At 34.1% G+C, this 21,192-nt stretch overlaps 1 protein-coding gene across 3 annotated transcripts in view; it reads left to right on the plus strand.

Moving 5' to 3' along the window:
* LOC141454485 (uncharacterized) overlaps positions 1-21,192 on the plus strand; it is a 125,532-nt gene that overhangs the window by 39,046 nt on the left and 65,294 nt on the right. The window contains exons 1-3 of one of the 3 annotated variants that reach the window (XM_074128746.1): positions 954-1,347; positions 1,537-1,725; positions 20,229-20,529. In XM_074128746.1, the coding sequence (XP_073984847.1) occupies positions 1,311-1,347; positions 1,537-1,725; positions 20,229-20,529 (527 nt within the window). In that variant the 5' untranslated portion in view covers positions 954-1,310. Of the gene's footprint in view, positions 1-953; positions 1,348-1,536; positions 1,726-20,228; positions 20,530-21,192 lie in introns of those variants that run through there. The other 2 variants (XM_074128748.1, XM_074128747.1) reach the window with 2 other exon arrangements.

Here is a 21,192-nt window from a genome sequence, read left to right on the forward strand (position 1 = left end):
GTTTGTTAAAAAAATCGACAACCCAAAGCAAATAACCATATTTAAATTTTTCTTCAGATAAAACACACTTTTGTAAGGTTTTGTTCAGTTATGAACAAAATTTGACCCACGTCTCAAAAAAGATTCGCCTTTAGACAAACTGTGTCTGTTATGTGTCAACAACCTGGCATAACCTATCTCCGTAATTACCAAATTATCAAACCAAAATTAAATAACGAATTTCTAACATAATAAAAACTGTTTATCATTATTAATTAAAATGGAATAATAAAAGGGACAATTTATCCACAAATATATAATTTTTTGTATGTAATTAATACAGTTAAATCGAAGAAATATTACTAATACAAAATTAATTTAATAGATAACGCTATTAAGTCAGCAGTATAAATAATGAACTTTGACTCTCTAAATGGCTGTGTGGGCATTACACAATTTTGTACCCTAAACGTGGTGTTTAATAGAACCATCTTTTTTTTTCTTAATTATTTTTATTAGTTTTATCTATAATTTTTTTAAAAAAATAAAATAATCCAATAGTTATTATTAACTATATCTTTTCATTTCAAATTTAATATAAATTGAATTTGATATAGGAAGACGTTGTTTAGAATTATGAAGGGTTGTAACAGCAGTCACAAAGTCGCCACTAGAAACTATATTGGTAGCCTATTGCATTAGTATAGTGTTCGTCTAATTAGGGCGGACAGTTTTTAATTGGACAAAAGGGTATATGCCAAGGTTACTTTAACAATCCAACGAACTAACTAGACTAATAATAAATATATAGAAAAATATCTCAGTTGAACTTTGAACCTTTCAGAATTATTATCTATAACTAAGATAAGATGTTTATAGATGCGATATTAAATATTCTAAGGGTGGTGGAAATTATTATACTATAAGCTAGAATAATATTTCATTTTCAACATTCAGTTTATTAGTGCGCTCCATGATTTGTAGAAAGTTGTATAGAATTTGTTAAAAGTAAATAATCTCTTTGCTCTTTAAATTTAAATAAATATCAAAAATCTGATTATTTATATGCATTCATTAGTGAAAAACGTAATTTAACTGATATATTCCATATCGTATTCAAAAGCGATAGTCAGAAACCAGCTGGGCGATAGTCACTATCGTTTTATAACTGCTACCAGATAGTATAATCTAGTGAAGAGTGAAAAATTAGATATTAAAGGTCGATTGAAACAAAGATCGAATTAAAAAAGAACAGAAGATTTTACAGTGTTAAGAGACCTAGGACAACCACGCCTTAGTCTACTACCTTGGTCAGCTGTCTTCGCTGAACGATGTCTGATTCGATTATTATCGAAGAAGACAAGAAAGGTAGTTTTTTTGTGTGCATTCAATTTGAACGATTTAGATAAAAATTCTTTTATCGAAAAAAGTTATATATCGATGTTTCTTATTTTATTATTCTTTTTCTGTTTTTTTGTTTTGTTTTTTTAATAGAAATATAATTTTAATTGAATTTTTGTGAAGTGTCATGGCTACATTGTGTGTGACGTGATACAGGTTTAGGCGGTGAATGGCGAACGGAAGGTGGTGCAGAAGAATCGATAGCAATTAAGGAAGAGGAGAGTGTATCCGAGGATAATGTAGCCGCTTCTAGGATAGCTAATACACCAAGTCCACATCATCAAGTGCAACAACCATTGCATTTTGTTTACGACGCTACAGATCCTGCAACGGCTACGGCGTTAGGTGAGTCCTACGTAGTTATTTTGTATTAATCTCACGAAATTTAATTAAAAGTTAAATTAATAAGGGGTAGCTAAATAATTTAATTACAATGATTTTATCCCATTTTTGTGAAAAATATTTATTGATCAATAAAAATGTAATTTAAAAGTTTGCATTTTTCTCTCAGTAAGCAAAAAAATTGGAGTTAAATACTTGTACACTCACATGACGTTTTCTTACTGCAATTTGGGTTTTAAAAATTTTCCTTAAAACTTAAAATTTTTACTGAACAGTAAGTCACTTTAATTTTACAAATATTCACTTCTATTATTTTTCAAAAAAAAAAAAAAATCAAAAAATTTCAAACGTATTCAGTGAAATGTCACTTCCGGTAAGCCATTTTCTCCTATTTTGGTTATACATTTAATTCTTAGTAATATTTAATGGTAATAATTGCATAAAGTACATTAATAAGCACTTTAGATTAGAGTCCAACCACCCTTCTAGCCTAAAAAATGCCTTAATCAATTTTTCTCGTGAAAGTATTGCAAATAAAAGTTTTATAACTCTGAACGAGCAGTAAGTGTGTATAGTTTAAAGAAATTGCAAAAGCAAAATTAAGAAGAAAATCGCAAAAAAAAAAAAAACTGAAAAATTGAGATTGAAATCTGAAAATCTTCCGATTACCAGATATTTTCCCAAAAAGCTAAATGTCAGATCCTCCCATTGGTGGGCAACTAAACCAGATTTTGCGAAATATTGCGTAAGCGTTCCAAAGACTGACAGACAATATAGGGAAGGGATTTAGCTGATTGGTTAGCTGAATACTGGATTCCAACACGAAGATTACAAGTTCAAATCCAGTGCTGCTTGCACTTAAATTTTCTCTTTTTACAGCTCACTGAGACAATGTTGACTGTAACGAGAGAACACTGTCCTGAGAGTGGCAGTGCATTGAAAAATGCTCTGGGTGCTAATAATCTCAGATAAATAAATAAAAAAGTCCACTTTTCGTAGGGTTGAGCATTATTTTACTTATTGAGCAGTATACTTCACAGCAGAAACCTCTCCATCGAAATTGAAATGTATTTATTCAAAAATATATATAAATACAAGTATTTAAGATGCATTTCTGGCCAATTGCCTTAAATTAATAGAATTATTTTTTAAAAAACTAATAGAAATTGTAGTAGAATTAGTTTTAAGTTAAATATTAATGAACAAAAGTCAGTAAACGTTACGTTTGTTTTACGAAAATCTGCGAGTCCACCAGTTTAACTGAACGGTGTAACGATTCCTCCAGCTGACGTAGTACGATACTTAGGGACTGTACATTGACAAGGGACTCACTTGGTGGAACCCACATACTCGATTGAAACAGCAGGACGTGAACTGACACTTCAAGCTACTTACTAGACTACTTGACCACAAATCCAAATTTGTCTTGAATCACAAACTGACAATTTACAAGACACTGTTAAGACCGATATGGACATACGGAGCAGAAGTGTGGGGCTCAACTAAACCCTCCAAACGCCTGCAGACATTACAGTCTAAAATCCTACGGAAAATCCTGAATGCTCCATACTACATTTCTAACCTTACCATTCACATTGACCTTCACATCCCTTTTGTCACTGATCTAATAAAGTCTCGCTACTGCAACTTTCACAGCCTCCTAGCTCTCCATCCTAATCCTCTTGTGCAACAGCTCTCCTCTCCTCACCTTCCAGACAATCCTCCTCGTCGCTTGAAGCGGAGGTGGCCTAGGGACCTACTGTTGTGAGTGCAATCCACTAGAAAGAGTTCCATCGATGGGTGGTGACTCTTACATGTCTTTCATGTGAAAATTTAACCAGTTTCATCAAATTTACTTGATGCAACATTTGTTGTAGGTGTAAATATGGCTAATAAAGTGAATAAAAAGAAGTTAAATATTAAGCATATTTAAAAGATAAGCCCAAAAACCTTAAGGGGATTAATTTACTTGAAAAGTGCTATTATCGTTAAATAAGACAGCCTTAAATCGCTAAAAGCGCTACAAAAGAAACTAGACCCAACTTTGATAATTCTTTCGCTTTTACTGGGCCCAATTCATCCATATAAATTACCCAACATAGGACATTCGGATGAAAAGTAACGGATATTAAATAGTTTTCTGAGCTAGAATATTTCAACTCAAGTCCAACTGTGGGGGACATTGCCATGCCTTTACCATCCAGGTTATTGGTTTTAACCGAAGTTTATTGGCCAAAACGGTTCAAAGTTTGGGGAAATACTCTAGAACAGAGGTCGGCAACGCGGCGCCCGCGGGCGCCACTGCGCCCTTCAATAAATTTTAGTGCTCCCTTAAACTATTGTTAATTTAGACAAGAAATTCAAAACGTAAATTTTAAAATTCCTAGAATCTACTGTACGTCAACGGTGACGCGCTTACGCGTTGAACTGAAATGAACTGAGCAATCATGTCAGTAGTAGTCAGTACACAAGAGAGCATAGATCAAGAGAGTTTGTCACAGGTTTATGCCTTCCCTATTATGGACTCATCGAAAAGAAAACGTACTTATTATTTCAATGCCGAGTTCCCATATTGCTGATATGATTAGCGCAGTTAATTCTTTCAAATGTAAGTTGGAATTGTTAAAAGCGCATTTGTTGAAAAATTCCTTGTCTCACTTTCAAAATTTCAAACGAATAATTGAAAATTAATTTAAATTTGAGTGTTGATGAATTTGACACTACATCGTACATAAAAACCATTGATACATTAATAATCGAATTTTCCTCGAGATTTCAAGATTTTCTACCGTTAGAATCAGTAATTCCATTTTTCGTCAATCCATTTCCAAAATTTCAAATTATTTCGATGTTACTAACATGCAGGACTTAGAAATGGAAATAATTAATTTGCAAAATGATAATGTTTTAAAATCACATTATGTTGATAAATCAATTTGGAAATTAGTTACTGAGGAAAGTTTTCCTATTTTGAGAAAATGCGCTCTAAAAATATTTTCATACTGTGGAACTACCTATAATTGTGAAGCCCTTATTTCAAATATGACATATTTAAAATCTAAATATCGATCACAGCTTACGGATGCACATTTAGATAACTGTTTAAGAGCGGGTAATTCGTCGTATATGATCGATTATGAAAGAATTGCAGATGATATGGCAACCCAAATATCCCATTAAAATAATTTTATATAAGAAATATGTCATTGCTCTTGCCACCATCTTTAATATACTTACAAACATTCTTCTGTATTTATTTCAGATTAATAATAACCTTGTTCTGTAATTAAATTTATAAATTATAAAATTAATAAATGAACATGTTTTATAAATATGAATTTTATTTTTATATACAGGGTGTCCCAGGGTGTTATATGGATAACGACTTTTTCTCGGAAACTAAGATAGCTAGAAAAAAACTAAAAAATACGTGTTCCCTTAGTTTTTTGATAGGAATCCAAATTTACTTTGTAAATTTTTTTCGGTGCCTCCAGAAGCGAGATACAGACACCAACTTCATTTTTTCAAATGGGGAGGTGCAGTTTTTATTTAAGAAATAGATTCCTCTATTTTTTTAAAGAAAAATTTACTTGAACGGTTTTTTTCTGTGAGCGATATTTTACAAGTTATGAATGAAAACATGATTCTTATAAGAAATTTCAAAATGATAATATTATAACGGTTTTTTGATTGAATAAAAAGAAAAGTACAATTTTATTATAAATTTTACTCCTCATTAATATTGCAGATCATGCTCGAAATGGCCTCCACCATTAGACATGCTCTTTCCTGCCAATTGTCCCTTACTGCCAAAGAAATAGATTCGGCTTTAACCGAGTTACAGGTATCTGTTATTCTCTGCTTTTGTTCATCTACAGATGCAATTCCGGCTTGATTCTGATGCACCTAGATTTAGAAATGCTTTTAGGTAAGCAGAAATAAGGAAAGAAAGAAAAAAGTTATGAATAATCACCTTGTTTTTCAGGGATACCCAAAGGAAATAGTCCATAGGTGTCAAATCCGGTGAGAGAGGTATCACTGAATCGCCCCCCCGAGTCGATATAATCACGCCCATCAAATTGTCTATCGAAAAATCTCTTTACATGCCTGGTGGTGTTATATCTACACGGGGGGCGATTCAGTGGCCACCTCTCTCATCGGATTTGACTTCTATGGACTATTTCCTTTGGGGATACCTGAAAAACAAGGTGATTATTCATAACTTTTTTCTTTCTTTCCTTATTTCTGCTTATCTAAAAGCATTTCTAAATCTAGGTGCATCAGAATCAAGCCGGGATTGCATCTGTAGATGAACTAAAGCAGAGAATAATAGATGCCTGTAAGTCGGTTAAATTCGAATCTATTTCTTTGGCAGGAAAGAGCATGTCTATGCATCTCTAATGGTGGAGGCCAGTTCGAGCATGATCTGTAATATTAATGAGGAGTAAAATTTATAATAAAATAGTACTTTTCTTCTTATTTAATCAAAAAACCGTTAAAATATTATCATTTTGACGTTTATTATAAGAATCATGTTTTCATTCATAACTTCTAAAATATCGCTCACAGAAAAAAAACGTTCAAGTAAATTTTTCTTTAAAAAAATAGAGGAATCTATTTCTTAAATAAAAACCGCACCTTCCCATTTGAAAAAATGAAGTTGGTGTCTGTATCTCGCTTCTGGAAGCACCGAAAAAAATTTACAAAGTAAATTTGGATTCCTAACAAAAAACTAAGGGAACACGTATTTTTTAGTTTTTATCTAGCTATCTTAGTTTTCGAGAAAAAGTCGTTATCCATATAGCTTGGGACACCCTGTATTTGTTAGGTCAAAAAATAGTTGGCGCCCGCCATGAATTTTTAATTTAGTATTTCACTCATTACATTAAAAACGTTGCCGACCTCTGCTCTAGAATATTTAATGTTTTCAGTAAAATTTTTCATAACCCATGCATCAGACAGAATTTTTTTAAAAAGGACGTATATTTTCTATTAACCTAAATAAATCCCGTAAATCAATATAATTTTGATAACATTAAATTAATGTAACCTATATCTAATCGAATTAATACGATAATTATATGATAATTTATATTATATATTCCTATTTTTTTAAACAATGATAAATTTACCATTATTTACAAACAATTTATTGTTTACATAAAAATTTTATAATTAAAAATAAATTTAAATGGTATTGAGTCGCTCAGAATTCAAAGCATTTCTCAGAATTCAAGTCCATTTATTGGTATATTATTTTTTTCTAAATTTTGATGGAACAAATCATATTCTTTTTAGTTATTGAGGGATTTACTTCGTGCTTTTCTAGGACAGACAGCGCTTTTGTTTTTATAGCTTCTGAATACTTTGTATAATAATTTCAGAAACCATTATGAATAAGTCCACTTTCATCAATATTTTTTTTGCTTAAACTTTGAAATAATAACCAAATCATCCTTCTTTGTCAAAACATCAAACCCACAATAACTGCGAAATACAGATATTGATCGTAATTCTACGGCTAATGATCGTTTAAGAGCCTTCAGACGTTTATGAGTTTTTGATTTAGAAAAGGCATTACAATTTTCAAAACTCTTATTACATGATGAGAATACGAGGGTCGTTTGAAAAGTCCGTGCAAAGTCAGAGAGATAGCACCACTGGCGCGTATCGAGGTTATGTTTAGTTAGTAGCATCTCTTGGAAGAACACACACCAAGTTTCAGCCAGATCGGTCTATTTCTTTGTGTTTGGCATTCGTTTGAATCGAGGAAGTCGAGTGATTTTCAAAAAATGGAAGAAAAAGAATTTCGTGTGTTGATTAAACAGTGCTTTATGAAAGGCAAAACGCCTCAGGAGACTAAAGAGAAGCTTGATAAACATTATGGTGACTCTGCACCTTCGATTAGAACAGTTTATAAGTGGTTTCAAAATTTTCGGAGTGGCCATATGGGCGGGCACAAGTGACGCTGAACGTTCTGGACGCCCTGTTGAGGTCACTACTCCAGAAATCATTGATAAAATCCATGATATGGTGATGGATGACAGAAGAGTGAAGGTGCGTGAGATTGCTAGTGCTGTGGGCATCTCGAATGAACGGGTAAATAATATTTTGCATCAACATTTGGACATGACAAAGCTTCCGCAAGATGGGTGCCACGATTGCTTACGCTTGACCAAAAACGAAATCGTGTGAAGTGTTGCAAGGACGGTTTGCAGCTGTTCCAGAAGAATCCGCAGGACTTTAAGCGTCGTTTCGTCACTGTGGATGAAACATGGATACATCACTACACTCCTGAGACCAAAGAACAATCTAAACAATGGGTTACCAAGGGGGAATCTGCGCCAAAAAAGGCGAAGACCGTTCCTTCGGCCGGAAAGATTATGGCGACTGTCTTTTGGGATTCGCAAGCAATAATCCTCATCGACTATCTGGAAAAGGGTAAAACTATTACAGGTGCATATTATTCATCGTTATTGGACCGTTTGAAAACCGAGCTGCAAGAAAAACGCCCACGATTGGCCCACAAAAAAAGTCCTTTTCCATCACGACAACGCACCAGCTCACACCTCACCAGTTGTGGTCGCAAAATTAATGGAAATAGGGTTCCAACTCGTTTCACATCCCCCCTATTCTCCAGACTTGACTCCCTCGGACTACTATTTGTTCCCCAATATGAAGAAATGGCTGGCGGGAAAAAGATTTTATTCAAACGATGAGGTGATTGCAGAAACGAATGGCTATTTTTCAGACTTGGACAAATCCTATTATTCTGAAGGGATCAACAAACTAGAGCAGCGTTGGACGAAGTGTATAAGCCTAAAAGGAGACTATGTTGAAAAATAAAAAAGGTTAAAAAATTAAGTAGTTTTTATTTTTGCACGGACTTTTCAAACGACCCTCGTATATTTACACAATCTTGGTTGTCATGATTTAAAGGCCAACGAGGGGCTATATGTTATGATTGTGTTTACACAAATTTTTCCACAAAACCATTGGAAGATGTAATTACCAACAGAAAGTGGACTAGCAGTCAATTGGTTTAATATGCGATGGATAAAACTAGAATGCTCAAACCCAAACCTTTCATGTAAATTGGCATAGAAAAACAAAAAAATAGGTAGACCTAGTCCAGCAATCTTAAATAAACCAAAAAGACGTGATGAATTTTGTTAAAGTATTATACCTCCAATAAAAAAAGAATTTTACAGGACATACAGAACAACAAGCTAAGGATTAAAATTTAGATTTTAGATTAAATTTAGTTACTCGGAAGAAGAGGTTGTTAGTTAGGTTAAATTTCAGCTATCAAAAGATATGGCTGCTCTAGTCTGCTAGTCGTACCCCTTAAAAAAAGCGTTCTCAGAAATCAGAGAATATATTAGTAAACACCTACTTTTGGGTATCATTGGAAACCTTAATGAAACCTACTTCTATTTATTGCCAAAAAATTAAATAGTCTGAGCACTTTTTCCTTAAAAATCCTAAAATTAAAAAAAAATTAAAATCGGTACGACTAAAGAAACCAGTACCTTAAGTTCAGTCGTACCACCAACTGCTTAAGTCGTACCTCGAGCTAAAATTAAATAAATATATGGTTTATTTTCAAATAAATATATTTGGACGTAGAACTGGAGCCAGCGTATTCAAATCTCTCTCTTTATTTCTCTCGAAGCAAGTAATTTAATTTCCTGAATTTGTCCACGACTTGTGTAGGTGTTGTCCTATAGTCGACGGAAGTGGGTCGGGACTGACGGACATTCAAGTTCTTCAGTTCCAATTCACTCTTCTGGAGTCGGTATTTGGAAAATGAGTCCTCATTACTTACCATTGAAGCAGAGAAGTCTTCATCCCCGAAAGACATGTCTATTACATGGCCACAATTCTGTAGATTTTTAAGCCGTTTATGGCCGATATTAGTACGAACAGATTTTAGGTATATTTTACCCAATAACTCTGAAACAATACTTTGTTTGTTTCGCCATCAATTGTTCTTACCAACTCTACGAGGCTTCATAATAATAATTCTTAACTGATTTAAAAAAAAGAACAGTCCAATGGTTAAGGACGGTGTGTTCTTCTACCAATTTCAACAAATACGCCAGAAAACTAACGCTGAAACTCCTTGCGGCCGGGTCATAGGTCGTACTGAAGGTAAATTGTGATTTACCGATATAAATTCTGGTTTTGGACAGTGTAGTCTGTAAGAAGCCGATATTCGTACAAACAGATTTTAACACATTCAAAAAAAGTTCAATTTAAGAATTAATTGACTTGCATTTATAGAGGAAACACTTTGATTTGGCTGTGACACCTGGATTGCTCATTTAAAAACCAACATCGTGCAGTACAGTACATCTTTGATTTCACTAATAGCATGCGAAACAGATGTACTCTTTTTAATTGAAAATTGCTAATTAATCGTGAAGAGGAAAAATTAAATAAATAAATTAATTAAAAGCAGATAAAATTAGCAGAGGTTTTCTCGTTCGCTGTCTAGAACGCTCGCAGTTTCTTTAAAAGTAACCAAATTAAGAAATATAATAATAGTAACCGGAACTTAAATAAATGAATGGCCTGGTAGAATATTCAATTCGGAAAAAGTTCAACGTGGCAGATTATTAATCTCTGTACCTTTCTCAGTTCAACTGATTCTGTCAGATTATTCTGTATATTATTTACGGACATTGTGACAAAAATTCTGATTCTACCAGCATGAACTACCAATCTTTTACATTAAACAGAACGCAAAATTATGGTTGAAAATTGAGATGATTTTATTTTTAGAGGTAGAGATGGTGATAATGAAAATTCTTAGAAGCAATAAACCTTGGAAGGATCCAAACTGTTTGTATAAAACCGGATGAGTCATTAAATAAAACATTCCAACGCAAGCCCAGCAAGTCTAAATGAGTTACTAATTTTTTAAAAGACATCTGGCCAATTAATGTACTAATTTTATTTAAAAATTTATTAATTTTCAACGATAATTGAAAAAAAAAAATGCTAGGGTTTTAAAACACGTCTTTCATTCTGTTTCCAAATTTTACTGTAAATTTGTCTTACATTTCGATCTACATTTCGGGTTGTTTGAAAAGTCAGTGCAAAGTCAGAGAGATAGCACTACTAGCGCGTATCGAGGTTATGTTTAGTTAGTAGCATCTCTTGGAAGAACACACACCAAGTTTCAGCCAGATCGGTCTATTTCTTTGTGTTTGGCATTCGTTTGAATCGAGGAAGTCGAGTGATTTTCAAAAAATGGACGAAAAAGAATTTCGTGTGTTGATTAAACACTACTTTATGAAAGGCAAAACGCCTCAGGAGACTAAAGAGAAGCTTGATAAACATTATGGTGACTCTGCACCTTCGATTAGAACAGTTTATAAGTGGTTTCAAAATTTTCGGAGTGGCCATATGGGCACAAGTGACGCTGAACGTTCTGGACGCCCTGTTGAGGTTACTACTCCAGAAATCATTGATAAAATCCATGATATGGTGATGGATGACAGAAGAGTGAAGGTGCATGAGATTGCTAGTGCTGTGGGCATCTCGAATGAACGGGTACATAATATTTTGCATCAACATTTGGACATGACAAAGCTATCCGCAAGATGAGTGCCGCGATTGCTCACGCTTGACCAAAAACGAAATCGTGTGAAGTGTTGCAAGGACGGTTTGCAGCTGTTCCAGAAGAATCCGCAGGACTTTAAGCGTCGTTTCGTCACTATGGATGAAACATGGATACATCACTACACTCCTGAGACCAAAGAACAATCAAAACAATGGGTTACCAAGGGGGAATCTGCGCCAAAAAAGGCGAAGACCGTTCCTTCGGCCGGAAAGATTATGGCGACTGTCTTTTGGATTCGCAAGGAATAATCCTCATCGACTATCTGGAAAAGGGTAAAACTATTACAGGTGCATATTATTCATCGTTATTGGACCGTTTGAAAACCGAGCTGCAAGAAAAACGCGCACGACGATTGGCCCACAAAAAAGTCCTTTTCCATCACGACAACGCACCAGCTCACAACTCAGCAGTTGTGTGTCGCAAAATTAATGGAAATAGGGTTCCAACTCGTTTCACATCCCCCCCCCCTATTCTCCAGACTTGGCTCCCTCGGACTACTATTTGTTCCCCAATATGAAGAAATGGCTGGCGGGAAAAAGATTTTATTCAAACGAGGAGGTGATTGCAGAAACGAATGGCTATTTTTCAGACTTGGACAAATCCTATTATTCGGAAGGGATCAACAAACTAGAGCAGCGTTGGACGAAGTGTATAAGCCTAAAAGGAGACTATGTTGAAAAATAAAAAAGGTTTACCCCAAAAAATTAAGTAGTTTTTATTTTTGCAAGGACTTTTCAAACGACCCTCGTATATATTTTTAAACCCAATTTATACCTTTTCCACTCAAATTAATTATTTTTGGCAAGCAATTTAAATATAATAGTTTTTAAGCAAATAGATTTTTTCTCAAAATTAATAAAATATATTAAAAAAAAAAAAATCAATTTAAAAATTACTCTGTTACTGCGACCTAATTGGTCAAACGGCATCGAAGTATAGGGATCGACTAAACCAGGGGTCCCCAAACTTTTTACACAGCGGGCCAGTTCACTGTCCCTCAGACCGTTGGAGGGCCGGAATATAAAACGAACTATTTTAAAGTAAAAAAAATAAACATAACGGGAACAAATAGAATATTTGAAATAAAGAACAAGTAAATTTAAATCACCAAACTGCCCAGTATTTCTGTGGGAACTATGGGCCTGCTTTTGGCTAATGAGATGGTCAATGTCCGGTTTAGTTATAGTGCTTTGCCTTTCTTCCTACTGTGATTTAACACTGCTTTCGGAGCCGTGACGTGTGCGTCCCGCGTCATCGGAAGTAGTACGTACATGAGCGACATATCGAGCTCCTCTCACTGACTACCAATGAAAGAGATACCCCTTCCGGAAGTGCGGCGAGGGCCGGATAAATGTCCTCAGGGGATCACATGTGGCCCGTGGGCCGTAGTTTGGGAACCTTTATACTAAACGTTCCAACTCTCTCTCTCTACGCCTCCAGACAAAAATACTTAGAAAATTTCTTAACACTCCGTTCTATGTATCTAACCTCACCATCCATTATGACCTCAAAATCCTTTACATTAAAGATCTTGCTAAAACTCGTTTCCTCAAATTTCATTCCTTTACAGCAGCTCATCCTAAGCCTCTTAATGATACACCTACCTTCTTCCGCAATACCAGATGAGCCTCCAAGAAGATTGAAAAGAAGATGGCCTTGCGATCTACTCTCATCATATGAGCAGTTATTGAAACTGTTATCTTGTATCATATTTGCTTCTTGCAACAGTTGATGGTTTTAAATTTCAAATATAAGATTAAAAAAAAATAAATAAATAACTGCCTCGCATTTATAGAAGAAACACTCTGATTTGACTGCATCGCTTGGATTGCACATTTAAAACCAATATCGCGCAGAAATCTTTGATTTCAAAAACAGTACGCGAAACAGAAGAACTGCTTTTACTTGAAAATCACAAATAAATCGTCAAAATATTGAATTGGTTTAACAATAAAAATAAATAAATAAATATAAAATAAAGTTGACGAACTTTCAACTTTGCACAGAAATTTCTGTAAATAAACTGGGACGAATTATAATTGCAACCAGCTTTATCTAAAAGGATTCATAAATCTTCGCAAAATAGTAATTCGAAATAAGAGAAAGTTATTAAGAAAAATGAATTATTAAACATGTGGCAAAAATACCATAATGGTTACTTAAAATCGTGAACTCCACAATGCGAGGTCTAAAAAGTTCAAAAAGAAACTAGAACAGCTATAAAAAGATAAATTTAATCTATTAATAGATTTTCTTATTGACATTCTAAACAAAAATGTATTATAAAACCTAAAAAGACTTTGAAATAAAATTAATTAATTAATTAATAGCAAAGTTTTCAGTATTTTATAGGGGAATTTAAATTCAAAGAAGAATACAAAGAATTAAGATATTTGAATTTAAGAATAAAGACTAACTAGAAGAAGGAAGTAATTATTTATCTTAATGGAATAATCTATTGATTAAACATTTGTTTTTACTAAATGAGGGCTGTGTTTATATTTATATCATGTTCTGTATTATCAATTCAACCATTACAGTACATATTTCCTGCATATATATCTTCCGGTAATTAAAGATTACTAAATTTGTACTTAAATATTTAGAACATTTTCAAAAAAAAGATTTATTTTGAAGATTGTTATTTTGAAATACTAACGATTCTGTTTGAAATTCAAAATATTTAGAGTGAATGCCACAAAATTGTGACGCTAAAAATGAAAGTTTAATTATCACATTCTCTTTTTTTTCACTTTAAAAGTTAAATTTTGAATTCTCCTTACAATAGATTTTGAATAATTTTAAATTCTGATAGAATTTATATTCTCCTGGAATTATATAGCTAGAAAAATATCAGTTTATAGTTTTTAAATATATTTGATTTGCTTGTTCTTTTTGTTAGTTTCTTTTTGCATCTACTTTTGGCCGGAAGTAATAAGATCCTGCCAGACTTCCGGACGCTAAATTAGCACACCAAAAAAATGTTATGCCTTTAAAAGTGAAACTTGTATTTACAAAACTATGTATATCACGGTTCGCCTAGAACGATTTTAATTGAAAAGTTCACCAACATGAAAAATTTGTCTTTCTCCTTATTATTTGGGTCAAAACTAACCAAAATCCGCTGAAAATCAAATCGGTTTACGTTGCGGATTTTTAATTTTTCAGATCAAAAAATGGGAAAAACGGCTTTTTTTGCATTGTTAAGCCTAATGAATGGAAAAACAATACAGTTTTTTTTTTTCCAAAACCAATGCATGCATTTTGAAGCTGAGGGAATTTCTGACAGAAACATTATTTGGGCTCTTTTAATCCAAAAAGTTTCATTAAATGAATTTGAATAGGAAAATTTCCCTTTTCCCAGTGTATAAATATTGTATTTTGCAGGAATTTTTCTCATTTTTGAAAAGTCCCATTCCCTTCCACAAAAAAACGATGATTTATTTGTTAAGTAAGCTTTGAAATGCGAGAAACACCTTGTGTTTGCCTTATTTTGCTCAAAAATGTCTTTTTTATTGATTTTGAATGTTGAAATTTCATTTTTCTGCAACCATGTAGGGAAGTTCTCATTACTCAATTAAAATCAGCTGTGTAATGCCCAACTTCCCACACTAGTGGGGGGGAAATTCCCATTAGTGTCACTTTCCGCACAAGTGAGTGGAAAAACTTTATTGTGCTTCCTTGATATAAGAAGTTTTGTTATTAACATAAATATTTTCTGTAAAACTCTAATAAGCTTATTTAAATTTATTTTATTTAAATAATTAAAAAACGAATATTAAAAAATAAAATAAAAATTGAAAGGAATATAGAAATAAAAATAATACTTTAATAAATAATTAGATATTTTTAATTATAACAGTTAAAAAGGTTATAGTGTTACCTTACAGAAATTTAAAATGGATTCTAGTGATTCCTGTTTAGAAAACACTCCTCCATTAATAAAAGAAACAGCAGAAAATGTAATAAGTAATGTAAATACTTAAGTAATGTAAATAATTGTAATATAACAATAAATGTTTATAATAAATAAATTACTTTTTGTAGACTGTAAAAATGAAATTTTTAATTTTATTAGTTAATAAATGGTTGCAGAAAAAATATAATATTTAACTCTAGTGTAAAGTATTTTCCTCACACTCGGCAATTTGCACTTGCACTCGCCTCGCTTCGCTCGCTCGTGCGTGCAAACCCTGCCTCGCGTGAGGAAAAGTACTACTTTCCACACTTGTTAAATAAATAACTATTTTATCATTTATAAAATGCATCAATCTGTCGAAAATTCCCTCAGCTTTAAAATGCATGCATTGGTTTTGCAAAAATTAGGCTTAACAATGCAAAAAAAAAACAAACGTTTTTCCCGTTTTTTGACCTGAAAAATTAAAAAAAAAAAAAAAATCGCAACGTAAACCGATTTGGTTTTCAGTGGATTTTGGTTAGTTTTGACCCAAATAATAAGGTGAAAGAAAAAATTTTCATTTTGGTGAACTTTTCAATTAAAATCGTTCTAGGCGAACCGTGATATTTCATTGATAACTCAAATTTGATAATCAATTGTTATAAAAACACGAATGTTTACTGATAATGGACTAATTGGAATTACCATTTAAGGGGTTAATGGTACACATTTTTTCCAAATAGGTAGGATAGTATTTTAGGGTTTTCGGTAGGGTTTTTTTTTCGGGCCATCGACGTCTATTGTCATTAGCGCCGGTAGGATAGTGTTCTTTCAAAAAAACAAATGCTGGAAACTAAGCCATTGAAACATTTCCCCTTAAATTTCTAAATTATGTAATTTTAGGTGAGTTACATGACATCAGACTGCTTGCAAAGTGATTCACTCACTTACAATATAATAATTATTAAAATACAGTAAAAGCTCCTTATTCGCGCTTCCTTCATTCGCGTTTTCACTATTCGCGGATTAAAAAAATGCGACCCAATTCCTATATTCGCGGAAGTAAAAGGATTCCAATAGGTATCCAACCCAATATCCTTTGTAAATGCCGTCAAATGAACTAATAAAAAAAAGTAAAATAGATCTTATTACAACTTTGCCTAAAGTATGTTGTTAAATGATATCGCCGAGGACTTTGACATAAGCCGCCTTCGCCGCGATCGGTGTTTTTGAGAATGTAAACGCACAGAATGAAAGCAATTGTTCGTGATCCAGCAATAGAAAAAATGGAAGTGGCGTTGCCATTATGGATCGAAGACCGCATCCAAAAAAAGGGTGCCCCTGAGTGGTCCAATGGTCCGGGAGAAGGCAAAGTATCTTTACGCTCATTTTAAAGAACCTGATGGTAGTTGTAGTGGCAAGTTCAAACTTTGACTGCAAACAAAAGCTTTTAAAAACTGCCAAGCAAGAGAAAATTACCAAATTCTTCAAACCATTGCCTAACCCTTAAGATAATTAATCAAAATGTTCAAAAATTTCAATTAAATTGATTTTTTTATATATTAGTTTTTTTTTATTTTGTCAGCTAGGAACGTATCCCCTATAATCCCATATAAATTACCATTCCGTATTCACGGTTTCTGTATTCGCGGCATATTTATGGAACATATACCCCGCGAATAAAGAGCTTTTACTGTATATTATTTATGTTTCCTACATGGGTTTGGGGTTTTCTAAATTTTTTTGTGTTTATTTTTGGGTGTATAATTGAAAAAAACAGAAAAAACGGTGCATGTTCAAATTGGATTTTAGATAGATTAGTTGCCCACTGTTGGGACGCCTGTAGATAGTAAAAGAATCTTGACTCCAGATTTCAAGGTGTCCCAAATAATTGGCTGACCATGGCAAGTTCCGGCAATGTCTACATCAGTACATCGTAACCCACTAACTATTTGAATGCCCTCAATGTTAATCGTCTCTCCAGCCATAGACTGCATTAAACCAGTTCTATTTTACAATCTCAAACATTAGTGCGTTCTGATATTGTAAATAAATTTGTTCATTTCGTTTAAAGACTAAATGATTCTGTACATACTGTCCTAATTGAATTTATTAACTAATAGGACAGTTTGTATAAGGGTTGAAAACTGCACGAAAAAGCGTAACGTTGAAAAACACCCAACTTTGACAATTTTTTTCTCTTTTTCTATAAAAGATAAAATTCCCAAATTTTCTTTATAATATAGGGCAAATCCTCCTTTGCAAAAAAGCAGATTAATTAGTTTTCCAAAGAAACTATGCCAAAAAAAATGGGCAAAAAACGGCATTTTCAAAAATTGTTGCTACCTTTTCAGTAAACAACGTAGCGCCTAAAATGCGTGAATCGATTTTGATGAATGAGGCGTCATTCGATCTGGGATTTCATGTAGATGTGACCCAAAATTTCATTCATACTTCAACCTACTTCGTAATTTCAGCCATTTAGATACGTTCCGCCAAGCTTATGCGCTTTATTCAAATAGATAATTTATACACAACGGCTATAAATGTGTTTTGGCGAATTGGTCTGGTCTACACAGTGAAGGCTGGGAAGAATTAACATCTAGAAAATAAGATGCCTAAATTTTTTGGCGTTGTGGTATTAAAAACAACCACATTAACCTCAGTCTCCTCCTTGAGATAATTTTAGATTTCTGAATTTCACGTTTTTTTTGTATTATTTCTTTTTAATTTAATAATTTTATAATAGTAAATTAATTAAATAGAATTACTATTTGATTTAACTGATTACTTATTTCTTTTTCTAAAGTTATACTTTATGATTGTCTTTGAATTCACTTACAAACTCAGCTATAACATAACTTTGTGAAAATAACGTAAACTAACACTTTTTTTTAACCATATTTTAGTAACCGTTGTTCATAAAAAATTATCAATGCATTCGAATTAAATTATAAGTACAGTATAGGTCCTGTACTAATTCTAATCTTATAAATGAAGTACAAAATAAAAAATAAAAGAAGCAAGGGTCCTCTCCTCTTTGCGTAGATTGCAATGAGGAGGAAGATTTCAAACATATAATAATGATATGTCCACGTTATGTAGTGGAAAGGAAACGAATGTTTAACAACACATACGAGGGTCGTTTGAAAAGTGCGTGCAAAAATAAAAACTACTTAATTTTTTGGGGTAAACCTTTTTTATTTTTCAACATAGTCTCCTTTTAGGCTTATACACTTCGTCCAACGTTGCTCTAGTTTGTTGATCCCTTCCGAATAATAGGATTTGTCCAAGTCTGAAAAATAGCCATTCGTTTCTGCAATCACCTCCTCGTTTGAATAAAATCTTTTTCCCGCCAGCCATTTCTTCATATTGGGGAACAAATAGTAGTCCGAGGGAGCCAAGTCTGGAGAATAGGGGGGATGTGAAACGAGTTGGAACCCTATTTCCATTAATTTTGCGACCACAACTGCTGAGGTGTGAGCTGGTGCGTTGTCGTGATGGAAAAGGACTTTTTTGTGGGCCAATCGTCGTGGGCGTTTTTCTTGCAGCTCGGTTTTCAAACGGTCCAATAACGATGAATAATATGCACCTGTAATAGTTTTACCCTTTTCCAGATAGTCGATGAGGATTATTCCTTGCGAATCCCAAAAGACAGTCGCCATAATCTTTCCGGCCGAAAGAACGGTCTTCGCTTTTTTTGGCGCAGATTCCCCCTTGGTAACCCATTGTTTAGATTGTTCTTTGGTCTTCCGATCATTCGAGATGCCCACAGCACTAGCAATCTCACGCACCTTCACTCTTCTGTCATCCATCACCATATCATGGATTTTATCAATGATTTCTGGAGTAGTAACCTCAACAGGGCGTTCAGAACGTTCAGCGTCACTCGTGCCCATATGGCCACTCCGAAAATTTTGAAACCACTTATAAACTGTTCTAATCGAAGGTTCAGAGTCACCATAATGTTTATCAAGCTTCTCTTTAGTCTCCTGAGGCGTTTTGCCTTTCATAAAGTAGTGTTTAATCAACACACGAAATTCTTTTTCGTCCATTTTTTGAAAATCACTCGACTTCCTCGATTCAAACGAATGCCAAACACAAAGAAATAGACCGATCTGGCTGAAACTTGGTGTGTGTTCTTCCAAGAGATGCTACTAAGTAAACATAACCTCGATACGCGCCAGTGGTGCTATCTCTCTGACTTTGCACGGACTTTTCAAACGACCCTCGTACTGGTATTTAGATGCACCATTTCGCTACGAAGACATAATATTCTCCACCAACATGTATGTGCTTAAGTCTATAGCAGAGCTGGCAATGAAATATGAATGTATTTAAAAGTTATAGCCGATTATAATGAATGCAAGAAAAGGATGGCAGGAATATCGAGTACTGATCCATCCATTAGTTGTAGTATATGTAAATAGTTGGATATAATAGAGAGATGAATTTGTGAAGCGAATGTATTTATAAGAATGGAGAGTGAGTGATATTCTATTGATAAGCACCTAGACGATGCTGGCTGAATGGCGAAAGCTAATGCCAAAAAAAGAATAAAAAAAAACAAGATCTTGGGCTGCCCTAATTTAAAAATGGTGTATATTGAATGAAAATTTTATTATACATGTTGAATTACCAGAGTCAAATGATTTATGTTTAATTGAGGGAGCATCAACATCTTTGATCATTGGCACCCGGAGCCTCTTTCAATGCACTGCCAGCCAATAGACAGTGTTTTCTCGTAGTAGCCAACCATGTCCTTATCGGACAGTGTGCTGTGAGAGGCTCCTAGGAAAAGAAAACATAAAAGACAGGATGTTAACTCAGGAACTTCGTCTAAGAATCCAAAATATTCTAACCAATCAGCTTTCCCCTTCATTCCTTGCCTGTATTATTAATACTTAAACCGATTAATTTTTTGATCTATTCAAAACCTATATGCATTTTTGTTTTTGTTTTTCTTTGTTAATCAAGGACAATATGGCTTACGTACATCAGCACTATACGGAGTTAAGACGGTCTATGGTGAAGAAATGAATTATTTTCCAATAACAGCAAATCTGGGCAATACCCAGGCTGGCTACGACCAACAAACTGGCGAGGTATCCGAAGGTAGTGGACACTCAAGTCCCGCACATATCGCCAGAGAGACATCACCTCAACAACAACCACAACAACAACACGAATACTGTCCGAATTCAAGTGCTGAACTGCACTCTCTACAACCTGGTTATGCGGCACCATCACCAGCTCATGAAAACGCTTATAATACGCAGTAAGTGATCAAGTTTTTCTTCCATTATATTAGAAGATAGCAAATTATTAATTTTTATCAAAATAAATGGCACGATACTGCCACATTTTTGGGAATTTCCAGGATTTGCTCTCTTGATTCTGTCACTTCCAGGGCAGGTGTTGGTCTAGTGGTCAAGAGTGTGGCTTTGTAAGTGAGAGATCCCCAGTTCGGATCCCGCGTATGACTACTTTGTATTTGTTAGAAAAAATTGTTTACAGTAAAGTATGAGCTTCCGTCCCCGTCCACGACACCGAATTGGTAGTTGGACGTTAAGCCGCGCCTGAAAAAATAGGCGATTTCTTTAGAATTAGAAAAGGGACGGGACCTATGCTCCAGGGCACCGCAGCCAAAAGAGGCTTATTGTGCCTTCCCCTTTTGGATCTAGTAGACGAAACCTCCCCTGTTGAAGAGGTTGAAGACTTTCCCTACTAGTTCTTTTTGCGCTACTCAAAGATCCAAAGGTTTCATAGTGCAACCGCTCGATTGCAACGCAATCGAACAACAAGTGAGAGGCGGTTTCCTCCTCTTCCAGACATAATCTGCACAACGGTTCCGAGCTAATAAGCCCCACCTTGTGCAGATGCTTCCTGAACCTACCGTTCCCCGTGAATAGGCCTGTAATCAGAGTAATCTGATTTCTAC

This window comes from Rhodnius prolixus, unplaced genomic scaffold (assembly GCF_049639745.1).
Source record: "Rhodnius prolixus isolate KJV_2025 unplaced genomic scaffold, Rpr scaffold_9, whole genome shotgun sequence".
Classification (NCBI taxonomy): Eukaryota; Metazoa; Arthropoda; class Insecta; order Hemiptera; family Reduviidae; genus Rhodnius; species Rhodnius prolixus.